This window comes from Caretta caretta, chromosome 24 (genome assembly GCF_965140235.1).
Source record: "Caretta caretta isolate rCarCar2 chromosome 24, rCarCar1.hap1, whole genome shotgun sequence".
Lineage (NCBI taxonomy): Eukaryota > Metazoa > Chordata > Testudines > Cheloniidae > Caretta > Caretta caretta.
This window is the reverse complement of record NC_134229.1, coordinates 5657034-5674458: the sequence shown is the minus strand read 5'-3', so window position 1 is coordinate 5674458 and position 17425 is coordinate 5657034. Positions and strand designations below refer to the sequence as shown.

Sequence of the window (17425 nt, the reverse complement as noted above, 5' to 3'; positions counted from 1 at the left end):
GCAGCGGCATTGGGAGCAGTGCATTATGGGCAGCTATCCCACAGAGCACCTCTTCCCATTCTGGCGCTGTGGCTTGCGGGAAGGGGGCAGGGGACATTCTGGGTCCTATCCCAACGCCCCATGATGCATCAGTTCGCATCCCAGCAATCCCTGTGCTTCCATCCACATTTGTGCTGGAAATGGCCCACCTGTTGATCACTTTAGATAAGCTATTACCAGCAGGACAGTGGGGTGGGAGGAGGTATTGTTTCATATTCTCTGTGTGTATATAAAGTCTGCTGCAGTTTCCACAGTATGCATCTGATGAAGTGAGCTGTAGCTCACGAAAGCTCATGCTCAAATAAATTGGTTAGTCTCTAAGGTGCCACAAGTACTCCTTTTCTTTTTGCGAATACAGACTAACACGGCTGTTCCTCTGAATCCACATTTAGCGCCATCTTTCAACGGTTTTTGCACTGCGCGCTCTGTCTTCCCTTTCAGTCTGCGGGAATGGAGCCCAAACTGCTGAGGAATATGCTGACGAGTCTCGCCGGCACGTCACGTTTGGCCGTCGAGTTATCCCTTATGATCCAAAGTGACAGTGAGGGCTCCGACGATGATATCGACTCGAGTAACGCATGCGACACGAGTTTGCTTGGGGCATTCACGGACATGCTCACCACTGTGGAACGCTGCTTTTGGGCTCGGAAACAAGCACTGAGCGGTGGGATCACATCGTCAGGCAAGTCTGGGATGACGAGCAGTGGCTGCAGAACTTTCAGATGAGAAAAGCCACTTTCGTGGGACTGTGAGGAGCTCGCCCCCACCCTGCGGCGCAAGGACATGAGATTGAGAGCTGCCCTGACGGTGGAGAAGCAGGTGGCTATTGCACTCTGGAAGCTGGCAACTCCAGACAGCTACCGATTGGTCGCTAACCAGTTTGGAGTGGGAAAGTCGACTGTTGGAATCGTGTTGATGCAAGTTTGCAGGGCCATTAATTGCATTCTGCTCAGAAGAACCATGATTCTGGGTAACGTGCATGACATCATGGATGGCTTTGCACAAATGGTTTCCCTAACTGCAGAGGAGCGATAGATAGCACGCATATTCCAATTCTGGCAGCAGCCCTCCTAGCCTCTGAGTATGTTAATCGGAAGGGGTATTTCTCTATGGTTCTCCAGGTGCCTGTGGATCACTGCAGGCATTTCATTGACATTAACGCAGGCTGGCCCGGAAAGGTGCATGACGCACGCATCTTTCGGAACACTGACCTGTTCAGGAAGCTGCAAGCCGGGACTTTTTTCCTGGGCCAGAAGATCACCGTAGGGGAAGTTGAAATGCCCATTGTGATCCTTGGAGACCCCGCTTCCCCTTTAATGCCGTGGCGCATGAAACCCTACACAGAGAACGTTGATAGCAGCAAGGAGGGGTTCAACAACAGGCTGAGGCGGTGCAGAATGACTGCGGAGTGTGCTTTTGGCCGTTTAAAGGGCCGCTGGTGCTCTCTCTATGGGAAGCTGGACCTGGCCGATGACAGCATCCTCGCGGTTATATCTGCATGCTGTATCCTCCATAACATTTGTGAAGGGAAGGGTGAATGATTCACTCAGGCATAAAGAAAAGGAGTACTTGTGGCACCTTAGAGACTAACCAATTCACTCAGGCATGGAACTCAGAGGTTCAACACCTGGAGGCTGAATTTGAACAGCCAGAGAGCAGGGCTATTAGAGGGGCCCAGGGCGGGGCTGCAAGGATTAGGGATGCCTTGAGGGAGCAATTTGCAGCTGAAAGCCAGCAGTAATATCTGGTGCCCTGCATGGGAGTGAAGTGCAATGGTTCCAATGTTAGTAGGAATCTGTGTTTGCTATGCTGACTTGCAGTGCCTGTTTCTTTCCTGGGCTAAGGTATCTTTTACTTTATGCAATAAAGAATGTTTTCAAAGCCAAAAAATCCATTTATTGAAAAGAAAATTCATTTATTGAAAAGAAACACAACTGCTTGGGAAACACAAAGGGCAAGGGGGTGGGGTGGGGAACGGTACAATCACAGGTTATGCGTATGTTATCATACTCAGCCTTCCTGTCTGGAGTGGTGTGCAAGGAGTGCTGCACTTCAGGATGGCTATACTGCATGGTGGTGGGGGTTGAGTGCAGTGGATAAGGGTCGTAGTTTTCAGGGCTGGGTGGTGAAGCTCCAGGTGTTGGAGGCAGCTGGTGGTGGTAAGAACCCGGAAGTTGGACGTTGGAGGTGACATGGGGGCACAAGGGAAAGAGTTTTGGGACAAGGGCTGCGGGGGGGGTTGGGCACGGTAGTGTTCTGCCTGCATGGCTACGAGCGCCTGGATCAAGTCCGCTTGGCACGCCATGATGCTTGTCAGCCGCTCCGTGCTTTGCTGCCGGAGCTCCGCGCTTTTGCGCCGGCTCTCCTCCTTCTGCTGGCGGATCCTCCTTTCCCGGTCCCGCCACTCCTGCACTTTTCGATTTTCATTACTGGCATGCTGCATTACTTCATGCAACATGTCTTCCTTGCTTCTACGTGGCCTCTTTCTGATTCTTTGGAGTCTTTCGGCTGGTGATAACACGGACGGCTGAGAGCTCAAGGTTGCATCTGTAAAGGCAAAATGCAACACTTCACAGAGGCAGCATTGTTCACACCAGACAGAGCAATGATTCCCCCGTACTTAAGAGCAAGCACAGTCTACACAATAGCATAATTTGCCCGTCCCAAGGTGAGCGCAGATAAACCCACGGGAGCCCCAAAATGGTGAATAAGCAAAGGGTCAAGGAGGACTGAATCTTTCATGGCTGTACTGTCCTCTGCGCCTTGGGGAGAGCCAACAGCAGCAGGGGGCCCCTACACTGAACACTGTCCCCCCATTTTCCACAGGAGTTCGTCCTGGAAGAGATCTCGCTGCTGAGGGTGACCAGGGAAGCAAGGGAGGATCTTCTACTGCAATGCGGCTTCTGCCCTGGCCCACATGCAGCTTGCCTGTGTGCAGCAATGGTCCCCCCGCCCCTCCCGGCACAGTGGCGCGGACATGTTAGCCTGACTGGGACAAGGAACACAGCGGTTCTCCCGAGAAACCTGCGCAAGTGTATTGCCCAAGTTCTCGATGAGACCTCTGAGGAGACCACAGGCCAATTGCCGCGATGTGAGAGAGCACCTCAATGCCCTATTCCGCATCTAGGCAGGCATGCGGCCCTAACCCTTCTCGCCCCAAGAGCCCGCACCGAGTAACTTCCTTCCCAAAATAAAAGCCGCTTCCCGGGAACCTCCTCTGGTGTTTGTCCTTCCCCAAGCACTGGCCACCATGACTGGCTAACTTCCTCCTGGCTTGAGAACAGCTCCGGTCTGCATGAATCTAGGGATTCTGGGGTGTCTTCTTCCGCCTCAGCACCCTCGCTCCTGCTTTGCTCCTCCTCCTCCTCCTCCTGCCTTGTTGCACTGGGCTCTGAAGTGTCCAGGGTGGTACTCGGAGTGGAGGTAGGGTCGCCCCCAAGTATCACATCCAGCTCTTTGTAGAAACGGCAGGTCGCGGGGGCAACACCGGAGCAGCTGTTTGCCTCACAGGCTTTGCGGTAGGCATTCCGCAGCTCCTTCACTTTAACCCTACACTGCAGTGCGTCCCGGTCATGGCCCCTTTCCAGCATGTCCCTTGATATCTGCCCGAAGGTATCATAATTCCTGCGGCCGGAGCGCAGCTGGGACTGGGCAGCTTCCTCCCCGCAAACACTGATGAGGTCCAGCACCTCGCCATTGCTCCATCCTGGGGCTCGCCTGGCGCGTGGCGGCATGGCCACCTGGAAAGATTCGCTGAGAGCACTCCACGCCTGGCTGAGCAAACAGGAAGGGGATTTTCAAAATTCCCGGAGAATCTGAAAGGCAGGTCTGACGGTTGGTCACCGGAGGGCAGGGCAGTAGAGTGCAAAGAGTGGCTAGCACAGGCATTGTGGGACCCTTCTGGAGGCCGATCAGAGCGCACTAACAGTCCAGGGCGTCCACACTGGTGCCGCGGCTGGAGTGTTACTCCACGCGCCGAGGTGGAGTGCACAGGAGCGGCCCAGCCACGGAGTCAGAGCGCTCTACGTGCCTTGCCAGTGTGGACGGGGCTGAGCTAGTGCGCCCAGGGCTCCTTTAATGCGCTGTAACTCACAAGTGTAGCCACGCCCACAGTGAAGGTGGCACGTGTCCCCACGTCGACCACGCTAGGGGGACGCAGGAACCCTTCCTGTTGGCGCAGGGTAGGTACGTGCTGCAGCAGCACCAGGGTCGTGTTTCAAGTGTACACAAGCCCCGAGATCAGAATCTGAGCCCCTGCTTTCTCATGTGCCTGGAAAGCACCATCACCACCTGCAGTGCGGCATAAATAGACAACCACCGCCAACCTCCCGCGCGGTATTAAGCTGATGGTACCTTTAACACCAGCCAAAGGAGGGACAGTTCCCCTCTTGCTCCCCCAGCACCTACCTTATTGTCTAGCTCTCGCCCAGGCTGGCGCTAGGGCCTGATGGGTGAATAAGAGACATGTTGGGAAATGGCCCTCAGGGGTAGAGGCTGTGATGAGGAAGGAGGGGCTGGTGGTTAAGATGCGGGTCTGGGAGTTGAGAGAGCTCGGGTCTGCCACTGACTTCCTGCTCGAGAACCTTGGGCGAGTCACATAATCACTCCATGCCTCAGTTTCCCCATCTATAACATGAGGGCAGTAGCACTGCCCTGTGTTGTGAGGATAACTACACTGACGATGGCGAGGTGCTCAGATATTCCAGGGATGTGGGCCACCGAAGTACTGAAGGTAGACAGGAATGGCAGGAGTTCCAGGAAAAAAGGGATGGGGAACCCTGAGTGATCCGTACAATCCTCTTGACACACCCAACCAAAGGTATAAAAATAGGAATTTCCCCATAATTACTTGCCCCACCAGCAAAGAGACACAAGCTCCAGCCCAGGGCCCTTATGCATGCGCACACACACAGACAGAGTTTCTTCCGCGTTGCTTGGCTCACCCAGATCTAACCAGTTACAGGAACAAAAGCTGAGCTGCATCACAGATCAAGAGTCACTGTGTCAAAAACAGGCCCCGGCCAGTTCAGCCGGAATTTTGCAGTTGTTTGGGCTCGCTCAGAATTATTCCTTGTCTAAGCTTGTAACCGCGGGAGATGGGAGAACTACTGGCAAGGGTGTGAAGAGGGTAAACAGGGAGGATGGAGGTGGGTTAGGGGGATCCAAGAGGGTGTAAACAGGGGGAAAAAGGAGTTAAGAAAAGGAAGTGGTTGTCATTATTTTGTATGTTATAGTAGTGCTGAAGGTTCACAACGGAAATCGTGGCTGCATTGTGCTGGGAACTGTACGTACACCTAGTGAAAGGGAGCCCCTACCTCAAAAAACCCACAGCCTAAATAGACAAGACAAAGGCTTGGGAAACTGAGGTCTACAGTGGGGAAGTGACTTACCAAGGTCACACAGGAAGGCTATAGCAGTCGGCAGAACCGGGAAGTGAACCCTCATTGTCTGACTCCTACTCCTCTGATGAGGAAAAACATCTCCATGGTGAGGCCTCTTAGGGTGTGGAATGGTCTCCAAAGGGCACTGGGGGAGCATTGCGTGGGACGCTCAAGACCGGTGGATGTACTACACTGGGTTGGGGGATGGACTAGCTGGGTCCGAACAGGTGTTTTCCATATCTGGGCTGCCTTTCAGATTTGGAAAATGCAGGGTCACCTCGTAGGAGGATTCTCCACCCAAACTTCTCCTGGTGTTATTATTTGTATTGCAGTAGCACCTCAGGACCCATCATGGAGCAAGAGCCCATGGTGCTCTGTACAAACTGAACCAAAGGCCGGTCCCTGCCCCCAAAGAATAACACTTGTCTCCCTCACCAGACATGGTCTGGCTATTGCATTCTCCACAGATGCAACTCCACTTTGTCCTAGATCTCTGATTCCATTGTCACCTTCCTTATCTCCTTCAGCTCCAGAGGTACTGGGAATTCACCTCCAAGCTTATGCTTCTGGCCTCTTCCCACGCTCCCTCTGCTGCCTCTGGCCTTTGGAATGTTACCAGAATCCAGACCTGCCTCAACCCAGCCTCTGCCAAAAGTCTCATTCGTGACATAATCACTTCTCATCTCACTTATTGCAATCCGTCTTTAATAGCCTTCCATCCCTGCTTCGTCGTGCTGCAACTGGCATGCTCTGTCACTGCAGGAAGTTGGGCCATTTCATCACCATCCTCCATTGATCTGCCTGGGTTTCCTGTCCATCTCTTGCTTCAGTTTAGAATGAGATTTCCTGGCTTTCAAAACTCTTCGGATTCACTTCACCCCTCCTCTCTGGCCCCGAATACAACCACTCCCTCTGCTTCTCTGATTTCCATCCAGCTTCTCCAATTCACTCTTCCAAGACCCATCCACTTACTTCCCCAATCCATGCCTCCAACATCCATTCAGATAAGAATTTTGACCCAACCTCATCTCTTACCAAAAAACACCAAAGCATTCTGTTTGTTTTTTAAGACTGGTGCTGAGCATCTACCCTCAGAAAATTAGGCCCCTTTTGTGGTGTATCAAAAACAGTGCTGAAATTACAAACTATCACTTTAAGTGAAAGGGTTTTCCTGGGTTTGCTTGCAGGCTAGAGGGGTCTTGAGAGAAGTGTTTGAGCAGAGGAGCTGGTAAAGAACCAGCTTAAAGTAAGGTGGGGTGAGCTGTTCCTCGCTGCCTTAAGGAGCAGCCTGCTTTGTCTCTCTCTGTTTTTGTGTGTTATTGTTCTGAATTCTAAGCTATAAAGTAGTGTTACGTTGCAACCTTTCAGCAAGAGTACTTTATGTTTCTATGTAACTTCTCGGTGTATGCACTGTGAACATAACCCCTTCATGGTGTTTCAAGGTGGACAGCCAAAATCAGTAGGCATTCTTGAAAATCTTAGGTAACATACTTTGCTAAGCTATAACTAGCCTAAAGGGGAAAACAAGGAGGGATGGGAAACCCATGGGAAAGGTTTTATTCATGCATATTGCACACAAAGATGATAAAATCAGTACCGAACACAGAGTACTCGGACATGGAGCTGTTTTACACCTTGCACTGTATTTAGCAAAAGCGGTTACCAAGGCCAAAAAACCACAAACCAAACAAAAAACCCGTAACTCTCCCCCCGAAACAACACAACAGCCATCAGATTAAAACAATCTATTTAGAAACAATAAACTTTGCATGATGTGAAGGGTAAAGCTGGAAGGTAAAAAGTAGAATTGAACCCCCCAAATGCCCTGTTGCCAAGCTGGCAGCAGTCCCTGTCACAGCCCCCAGGGTACATCACTCCTGACAGAAGCAAGGACAGCCAGCACAAGGGACTGTACAGAGATGCTTTGCTTGGCCGGGGGCCACGCGCTGCAAAACTATGTAGTCCATGCCTTCTTTTCCTTACGCCCCACCTCTGTGCTGCTCTCTGCAAATGATTTTTTTGGGAGGAAGGTGATGGCTAATGAAGGCCTGGCTGCCTGGGGGGTGCCAGAATTTCAGTCAAAGACGTTTAAGGCCAGAACTATATTAATAATAATCCCGAGTTTTTCTATGGCCCTGTACATCACTCAATCTCAAAATACTTTACAAAAGAGGTCAGGATCATGATCCCCATTTTACAGATGGGGAAAATGAGGCACAGAGCAGGGAAGCAACTGGCCCAAGATCACCCAACAGGCCCGTGGCAGAGGCAGGAATAGGACCCAGATCTCCTGAGTCCCAGTGCAGGCCACTAGACCACACTGCCTTCCTGACCTCCTGTATAACACAGGCCTGAAAACGTCTTCAAGTGATTCCTGCAGCAAGCCGATAGCTTCTGGTTGAGCTAGAGTATCTCTGTCTCAGCTATCCAGTCCTGATTTAAAGACTTCAAGTGATGCAGACTTCATCACATCCCCAATGGCTAATTTGGCCCTAGCGCTGTATAGGTTAAAAGAAAGAATGTATATTCAATCAAACCAACCATGAGTGGATTCACATTTTCAGAAACCACGAGGGGAATTCTGAGAAGACTATAGGGACAATAACAGTTCACCCAATTCCCCAGGGTAGGGAGAAGTCTAGCAGGAGGGAATAGGCCCAGCATAATGGTTGCAAAAGCCATTATTAAGTAAAGCCCACTCCAGCCCGCGGTTAAGTAAAATAAAGTGACCCAATACCAATCAATCCTGATCCACCCACTGATGAAACTTGTTCTTCCACTTGCCCGGGGAAGCTGTTGACTGATTCTGCATGTGCCCTATGCCCTCCATCCACTGTTTGCCCTGTAGCATTTCACAACCGAAAGGAAAATAGCCCCAGCCACAGCTGTTAGCCTCAGAGATGGCCGCACCTTGCCAAAATCAATACACAATCCAGAAGACCGTACATCAGTCTGGCCTAAGAGCCCCTGGTGCTGTACACATTCCTGTTTGCAAGGATGAGTCAAAGCAAGTCCCGTCTCCCCTGGAAAGTGGGTGAAATCACAGTGCCACAGCGCTGGCTGCTTATTCCAGTCTAGAGAGACAAGGTGGGCGAGGCAATATCTTGTATTGAACCAACTTCTGTTGGTAAGAGACACCAGCTTCCCAGCTGCACAGAGTTGTTCAGATCTGGGAAACCCAGTGTCACAGCTAAATGCAAGGTAGAACAGAAGTAGTTAACGCATATTTCAAGGGACCATTCATGGTGATGTGGCCCGTTAACTTTGCTAGACAATAAAAACCATGGGCGGAATAGAGACACTGGATTTATGGCTTATTTGAACAAGCTGAAACCCACTAATAACTCTTCCCCCCATTCCTTTCCTCCCTAGGACTGGAGGGGTGTCAACGGGCCACTTCACCTTAAATGGTCCCTTGAAATATGTTATGCTAAATAATCTGTTCCACCTTGTATTTCACGGTGACCCTCTTAAGGCTTGTCTACGCTTACATTTTATAGCCCTCTAACTTGCTGGCTCAGGGGGGTGAAAAATCACTCCCCCCTGAGCACAGCAAGTCTGAGCGCTTTAAAGCGGGAATGTGGACAGGCTCCGAGCGCTGGGAGCTAATCCCCTCGAGGAGGTGGATTACCAGGAGTGCTCTCGCCCAGCGCTCGTGCGTGACCACACTCGCACTCAATGCGTTCCCGCGCCAGCATGTTGAAGTTTCCAGTGTAGCCCTGCCCTGGTGAGGCCAGATCTACACGACAAACCTATGTTGGTATAACGACGTCGCTCAGGGTGTGAAAAATCCGTCCCCCTGAGCAACGGTTACCCTGAACTAACCCTCCCCCCCACCTCCTGAGCTTTTCCTGCCGACATAGATTCTGCCACTCACGGAGGGGGGAGTTTTACGCCGACCGAGAGCTTTCTCCCATCGACATAGAACGTCTTCACCAGGGGCACTGCAGCGTACAGACATACCCCTAGTCTGTTAGCCTGGCTCAGACAGAGCTAAGAGCCTGACCTCCCCACCTTTATCAGTGCAGCTAATGAGGCTTATCAGTGAAAACATTAAGTCCACTTTTATTAGCAAGAATCTTTCTTATTCCCAGGCTCCATAGTGGTGACTGTTACTCCATGATCTAATTATCCAACACCAGCCTTATAGTGGTCGGAAGAAAGGATGATTTGAATATAAATAGCTAGTTGAGGTCTGGATCAAGTTAAAGGGAGGACAGAATTAACCCTGTGAAGCCAGCTGATTAGCTGGTGGAATGCAATTGCTTGATTGATTCCAGTAGGAGGCGCTGTTGGGCCCATGGTTTTCATGCATGGACGGGGGGCCCATGCCAGGTCTGTATCTGGCCACTCATTTCAGCTCTTAAGGCTTGGGATTCAGAGCCTGCACCAGGTGGAGCTGGACTTGGGGGTTGCTCAGTGCTTCTGCAAACCAGCCCCTTGGGCATCAGGGCACTCACGCGCTGAAATGTGGGCACCCCGGCCGAGCCCCCCATCCGGGCTCCGTTCATCTCCATCAAACCCATCTCCCTGCTGCCAATCACCAGAGCCCCTTGTCCCGTCCTTTACCCCCAGTATCTCATCTTGGGCGCCGCGGCCCGGCTCTGCTTCTCCGACGGGGCGTCCTGCTTGCTGTTGGTGGCAGTGGCAAACATGTTCTCGGGCTCCAGGATGAACATGCTATAGAGGTTCCACAGGAGCATGGTCAGCAGGGGCAGGAAGGTCAGGCCGAAGCCGAAGCCGCGGAAAGAGCGGCCCATGGCATAGGCCAGCCAGTACAGCAGCCTGGGGAAGAGAAGAGGCACGGGTGTTGGGGGGCGTCGGGAGACAGGACCCGGTTGCCCGAGGAGCACTCTGCCCGAGGGCAGGGCTGGTGGACACCGTAGGATTTGGGAACAGGTTGCTGGTTTAACGCTCTGAGTCTTGGCTTTGCGCCGCTCATGGGCAGCCATCCTGGAGCTGCCCACAGTCAAAGCTGGCAGGATGGAAGACCTCTAGGGGAAAGCCAGGGAGTATTGTGGCCCATTCACTAGGAGACGCTCTTCCCTTCGCGTCAGTACGGACGCCAGCGTGGCACCAGGGGAAACTAGTGCCTCAGTGAGGGAAACTCTCCTTGGGATCAGTGCTTAATTTGTAACGAAAGAGATGCCAGGGCTCTGAACTGCCCAGCCCAGAGGTGCTGAGGCGCTGAACTGCCCAGCCCAGAGGTGCCAGGGCTCTGAACTGCCCAGCCCAGAGGTGCCGAGGCTCTGAACTGCCCAGCCCAGAGGTGCCAGGGCTCTGAACTGCCCAGCCCAGAGGTGCCAGGGCTCTGAACTGCCCAGCCCAGAGGTGCCAGGGCTCTGAACTGCCCAGCCCAGAGGTGCCGAGGCGCTGAACTGCCCAGCCCAGAGGTGCCAGGGCTCTGAACTGCCCAGCCCAGAGGTGCCGAGGCTCTGAACTGCCCAGCCCAGAGGTGCCAGGGCTCTGAACTGCCCAGCCCAGAGGTGCCAGGGCTCTGAACTGCACAGCCCAGAGGTGCCAGGGCTCTGAACTGCCCAGCCCAGAGGTGCCGAGGCGCTGAACTGCCCAGCCCAGAGGTGCCAGGGCTCTGAACTGCCCAGCCCAGAGGTGCCGAGGCTCTGAACTGCCCAGCCCAGAGGTGCCGAGGCGCTGAACTGCCCAGCCCAGAGGTGCCAGGGCTCAGCCCTAACAAGCCCTGGCATAAATTAAGCCCTGGTACTGATCCGACTGCTGCAGTGTGGTGATAAGGAGTCAGGTGGGTGACGGAATCAGTGACACTCTTCCCTCTGAGTTAGGGTGACTCCAGCACCCCAGCATGAAGCTAGGGGGCTCAGTTCTGACCCCTATTCCCCAGTGTGGTGTTATCCTGCAGGGAGCAGGGGGTTGACCCAGCAGGGGGCGCGCTCCTCTCTGAGTCAGCATGGACTCCAATCCCCCAGCACTAGGGGGCGCTGTGCTACTGGAAGCGCCATCTTTGGATGAGATTTAAAATCCGGTATGCTGGACCTCCAGTGGTCTTCAAAGACCCCTGGTGCTTTCCAAATGAGTGGGGGAGAAGCAGTATTAATCTCTGAGTCCTGGCTAAATGTTGACAGGACCCAAGCTGTCCTGTCTCCTGGATGAAGGAGCGAACTCCAGCCATGCTGATATGTTCCCTCAGCACTAAATTAACGGAAAGACCAAAGAACCCACCTCCCCATCGTGATCCTAGCTCTGCTCTGGGCTTAGACTCATTGCTCTCAGCTCGTGGTCCATTTAAACGTAGCATGGGGAGGGGTCTTATGCCATGCGGGAGGGGAGTGAGCTTACCGTGAGATGGCAAACAGCCCCGTGAGCAACGGGATGAGCTTCAGGGCTTCCTGAGGGAGGTAGGTGGCCAGCACAGCAATGTTGAAGAAGTAGAGGATGAAGAGGTAGACGGACTGGGAGACGTAGCGCCGGTGGATCTCCACCTCCCGGCGCAGCTCCCCGAAGGGCTGCACTGAGGAGAAGCAGAGGCGGGAGACCCCGTACACGATCAGACCTGGTGGGATTGGAGAGAGAGAACTGAGTGGGGGACGCAAGGAGTGATGGGTGGAGACCAGGACTGGGGGCACAGTGACTGTTGGAGAGTGCGAGGCTATGCGTACGCTCTAGGCATGATAGTGACACGGCCATGCCGCTGTAGCTCCATAATGTAGACATCGATGGAAGAGGTGGACATCAATGGTTTTTCCATCATGGTAGTTAATCCACCTCTCTGAGAGGCAGGAGCTCGGTTGACAGAAGAATTCCTCTGTCAACCGAGTGGCATCTACCCTGGTGGTTAGGTCGGTGTAACTACATTGCTCAGGGGTGTGAAAGAATCGTACGTAGGTGATGTAGCTAGACCTAAATTTTAAGTGTAGACCTGGCCTTAGTGTCGGGCCAGCAAAGGATGCCTTGCCATCTTTGATGTATTTATTTTCACAACCCTCCACCGTGAGGCAGGGCAGTGTTGTTACCCCATTGTGTAGATGGGAATCTGAGGCACAGCAAGAGTCAGTGACTTGCCCAGGTCAAACAGGGCAGGGAATTGAACCTGCGTTGCCAGATAGCAACCTAACCACTGGATCATAAGAACATAAGAACGGCCATACTGGGTCAGACCAAAGGTCCATCTAGCCCAGTATCCTGTCTGCCGACAGTGGCCAATGCCAGGTGCTTCAGAGGGAATGAACAGAACTGGTAATCATCAAGTGATCCATCAAGTGATCCATCCCCATCATCCTTCCTCCCTCTCACGTTCAGCCTGATGACTTGCACAGAAAGAGTGCATGGCCCAGTCAGTTCTTGGCCTCTCAGCTGAGCTTCCTAGCCAGGGGGCTGGTTAGTGATGGTGACATTGGTGGTTTGGGGGATGTGGTCACTAGACACTGGGCTGAGACCCATCCAACTTGTTTCATGACAGCCACCAAGCAGCCATTGGATGGGAATGTCCATCACTCCTGATCTGAGTAGGCCATGAGCCAATACTCCAGGGGTGCTGAGCGTCCTGCAGCTCCCTACTGACTCCAGTGGGAATAGCGAGTGGTCAGCTCTTCTGAAGAGTCAGTTCCCATTCCCACAGCCAGCCACTCTGCCTCTCAGAGCCAGAACAACCCCCCAGGGCAGAGAGGAACAAATCGCCCGGCTCCACCCACCTAGGATGATGGGGAAGGTGCCGAACACTCCGCAGCGAAGGGTGTAGACCAGCCGGGCGCTCATGGTTGGCATCAGGGGGGCGTCAAAGGGCAGGAAGACGTAGGCCCCGTACACGAAGCAGGGGAAGATGATCATGGCCCCAATCATGGAGGCCACGGCCTTGAGGTTGGCAGAGCTGCAGTCCTGGCATTGGAGGCACTGTAGCCTCTTGAAAAGCGGCTTGGTCTGGCCACCGTCGTAGCCAGCTGGCTCTTCGTAGCGCGTGGGGCAGCTCAGGGGGCCGTGGGTCAGGAAGGCCAGTTTCTCGGGGTTGCCGTTCTCCTTCTCACAGCAAACGATGGCCTCCTCCTCCTCCAGCTGCTGCTGCTTCTTCTTCCAGTCGCTGCCCCCTGCCGAGCCTTGGCACCCGGGGGCCTTCTCGATACAGTGGGGATCGATGGGGACGAAAACATGCATGGCCACCTCAGGCATCCTGTTCCCTTCTTCCTCCTCCTCCCGCAGAGGGGAGGAGCCGAGGAAAACCTCCTCGTCTCCAGGAGGCCCCAGCTCGGGGCCTGTGCGGCTCCCCTCAGGGCTTGGCCTCTTCTCTGTCTCAGATGCCTTGCGGGATGGGGTGGTGGGCTCCGAGGCCACCTCACTCACGGAAGAGTGCCGGGACTGGTCCCATGGCAGAGGAGCATCAGGGTCTCCTGGCTTCTTGTCTTGGACACTGCCGCAGGCCACCTTCTGCTCTGGGGGCTCCAGAGCCTCCTTTCTCAGCTCCACCAGCGCCACGTTCTCTGTGTGAGCCCCAGGGTCAGCAGCTGCCATCTTGGGCCTTTGGGGACGTTCCAGCCGGGGACAGACCCGGAGGGAGGCTGGCTTTGTGGTGGTACGGGCAATAGACTCTATCGCCTATTTAAAGGTGCAGAGTCTAGTTACTGTCCTCTGTCATTGCTGTTCTCCACCTATGGAGGGACAAAGAACATACACAATGAGATACCAATAAGGAACTGCCTGTAGATCACCCTTCTCAAGTGGCCAACGCCCCTCACAAGCCCAACCATTAATCAACACTTCCAAGACATTGTCATCCCTCCTTTATAAACTGGGGACACCAAGAGAAGTGGGGCAATTAATCCAAGGTCACACAGCAAATTGGTGGCAGAGCTGGGAATAGAACACAAGAGTCCTGGGTCCCAGTCACCCTCCTGTCCATGCTGTAACCACCAAATCACATTTCCTCCAAAGTTAAAAGAGAGCCCAAGAGTCCTGACTCCCCACTAGGTCAAGCTGCTTCCAGCTGAAGTTGGTGGAATTGCTCTGGAAGTATACCAGTGCCACTGAGCTCAATTAAACACTATTCTATTTGTTATTAAAATGATTAAATCCAGGGGATGAAACAGCAGCTGAAAAAAACCACAGGATCGGTTTCTATGGAGCTCTAGGAAAGGGTTAAATAATAGATATACCCTGAGCAAAATCCCACATCCAAACACTCCTATAAACTCTGGGCATGCCTCGATCTAGAACAGAACTGACAGCTTGTCTACACTTGAAAGTGAATTCAGATTAAGGTTGGGTGTGAATGTAAGGCCCAATAGCTAGTCCAGAATAACTCCATGTGTGCACAAACCCTTCATGGCTACTCCTAGAGAGATAATGGGATAAATTTTCAAAAACACCCAATCCAAACACTTCACGGATTTTGGATCAGAACTTTGTGCCTCGCCTCCGCTCAACTGAACATAAATGTTGGATCCAAATCATCTCTGAAATTGGGATCTGGATTACAGTGCTGGGGCTGGCCCCTCGTTGGCTGAACCAAAAGACCCCTGAATGTTGGGAATAGAGATGCAAATTTTGGGGTTCAGGACCTCGGATGGCAATGAAAAGAGCAGGGCTTGATTTTCAGGAGGGGTGAGTTCTGGCAGAGCCCATCCCATTTGCCGGGGCTCTTCGCCTTTGAAAATCAAGCTGGTCAATCCTTGCAGGGACCTGCCAGTTTACCTGGAGGGATATTTATTACACAGGTGGTGAGCAAAATTGCGTAGTGCGTCGTTGAGATGCGCACACCTTGCAAAACTCTCCAGAGGAAGCGGCGTGAACACTGATCGACAAGAACTGGGAGGCACCTATCAACTGTAGGCATACACGACATATGGCAGGCCAACAATTACAATACCACTGAGTCATAAAGGGAAGACCAGAAGGGACCACCAGATCTTCTAGTCTGACCTGTATCTCATGGGCCACCACCACCACCCAACAACCGAAATGAGATTGAAGTATGACAGCCCTCAGGAGACGAGACTATGATGTTCCACAGGTGGAGACTAGGAAGGACTGAGATGTATGAATGCCCAAGGCCCCTGCAATGTTAATCACTCTTAAAAAAAAGGCGGCACATATGGGGAATATTGGCAATCCCTCCTGGATTGGCTGAGATCTGTCAACTAGGATAGTTAATTTATTCATCTCCACACTGCACTCCCCACTAGCAGACTCACTGCACCCATGAGGGATCCCGGGGGGGAGGAGGGGGCAGATTCCTAGCTGGTGTCTGTCAGTTTCTCTCCACTAAAACCATCTGGCCCTGTTGATTTTAAAGAGATGTAGGAGTGTGCCCATGTGGGGCTTAATATAGGGTGGGGGATTAAAAACAACTTGTGAGGCCCTCATTAAGTGGTTGCCCAAGTGTTAGTGCTGGAGGGGAGAGGGATTGGGATCAAAGAAGTTACAAATAAAGTATTGACGTGTATCCTGCACACCCAATAATAATCCCTAGCTCTTACATAGCACATTTCATCCAGAAGTCTTGAAACACTTTACAAAAGAGGGCAGTAGCACTGTCCCCACTTTGCAGATGGGGAAACCGAGGCACAGAGTGGTGACATGAGTTGCCCAAGGTCACACTACATCCCAGTGGCAGAGCCAGGTCTCCAGAGTCTGTCTGTCAGTCTGTCCCTCTCTCTCTCTCTCTCTCTCTCACACACACACACACACACACAAACACACACGCAGGCAACCTACAAAACTCTGTCCTGCACCCATCTTCCGAACAACCCCTCCACTCGACCAGACTGCAAGAGAAAATTAATAAAGTAAAGCAGAGATCTGTTTCCCTGCTGGGCTGCTTACTTGGAAAGTGGAGCAGTTTTGCGGATGGCTGTCCCGGGTTGTGAATGTTTCTGAAGCTTCTTCCCTTTGCCTGGATCTCAAACCTGTTTAACCAGCAAAGGTGTGGCTGGAATTAAAGGGGCAGAGGCAGCTTTGCTTCACTGGACCGACTGAATCAGCCGGCAGAAAAGGCTGTTCCCAGAGGTTGTGTGCGTGTGTTGTGTTGTGTTGTGTGTGGTGTGCTCATGTATTGTGTGTGCATGTTTGTGTGGTCCATACATGTGTTGCGCATGCATGTTTGTGTGATTTGCATATGTGCCTTATTATTACTATTATTAACATGCTTTTGTATACTTGTGTTGTGAAAGCATGGACTTGTGACGTATAGATGTGTTATGTTATGCATTCAGCTTGGTGTGTTGTGTTTTCCTGTTCATGTGTATGTAACTGCATTGTTTGAACTTTACACATGTGTCTTTGAGGTGTGTGTGTGTGCGTGTGCTCACACTTGCATCGCGTGTGTACTTATTTATTTGGTTCATTTGCAGTGTGCACGTCTGCCGCGTATGCTGGGTGGTGTGTGTGTGTATATATGTAAGTATGGTGTGTGTATATAAATGTGGAGCACGTGTGTATGTTGTGTATGTAATAAGTAGGGAGGGGCGTGTGTGGGTGTGTCTGTGTGTATACGAGCACAGTGTATGTTGTGTGTGTCCCCGTGTGGGTGAAAGCATAATATCTGACTATGATGTCTACGTGTGTTAGTGCTGGAGTGTGTGGATCTGTCTGTATGCACATATGAGTGTGGTGTAATATAAACTCCGTGTGTGTGTAGGCAGATGTGAGTGACGTCAGCATAAGTGCTGACCCCAGCATCAAAATCTTAGATCAATATTTAGTTTGCAGTATGTACAAACCCCTGGATTGGACAATGGTTTGGGTGATTAAACTGCATGGGGTAAGGAAACCAGGAAGCTGCCCTCCATATTTGTGTTTATTTGGGATAACTCACAAGGACCCTGGAGGCGGAAAGAAGCAGTTAGAGCATCTCCACAGCCACTTCTCCAAGCAAACACTCCAAGATTCGTTTTCATGTTGAGCAATTTAGTGCAAGGAAACGAGGGAACAGAGCTAACATGGCTCCTGATTATATTAGCCACCTTCCCCACAAAAAACAGATTATGTTTAGATCTAATTACAGAAATTGTAATTAAATACCCCAGAAAAGAAAGAGAATTCTG

General features: G+C 52.1%; 1 protein-coding gene and 1 long non-coding RNA gene across 3 annotated transcripts; one reads left to right on the top strand and one right to left on the bottom strand.

Moving 5' to 3' along the window:
• Nucleotides 1-329: 329 nt before the first annotated feature.
• LOC142069943 (uncharacterized) lies at nt 330-1929 on the top strand. The gene is made up of 2 exons (XR_012665905.1): nt 330-1589; nt 1643-1929. It is a non-coding gene; the product is annotated as an uncharacterized LOC142069943 (long non-coding RNA).
• A 53-nt stretch (nt 1930-1982) lies between these two features.
• TMEM79 (transmembrane protein 79) lies at nt 1983-16291 on the bottom strand. 2 transcript variants are annotated; one of them, XM_075122886.1, is made up of 5 exons: nt 16206-16291; nt 13085-14032; nt 11733-11946; nt 9990-10205; nt 1983-2586 (listed from the first exon to the last, which is right to left on the bottom strand). In XM_075122886.1, exons 2-5 carry the CDS (start codon nt 13893-13895, stop codon nt 2511-2513), a joined length of 1317 nt encoding a protein of 438 aa, XP_074978987.1. In that variant the 5' UTR covers nt 13896-14032; nt 16206-16291; the 3' UTR covers nt 1983-2510. The 2 variants fall into 2 exon arrangements, with proteins under 2 accessions (XP_074978987.1, XP_048684710.2); XM_048828753.2 differs by lacking the exon at nt 1983-2586 and having other exon boundaries at nt 6962-10205.
• Nucleotides 16292-17425: the final 1134 nt, after the last annotated feature.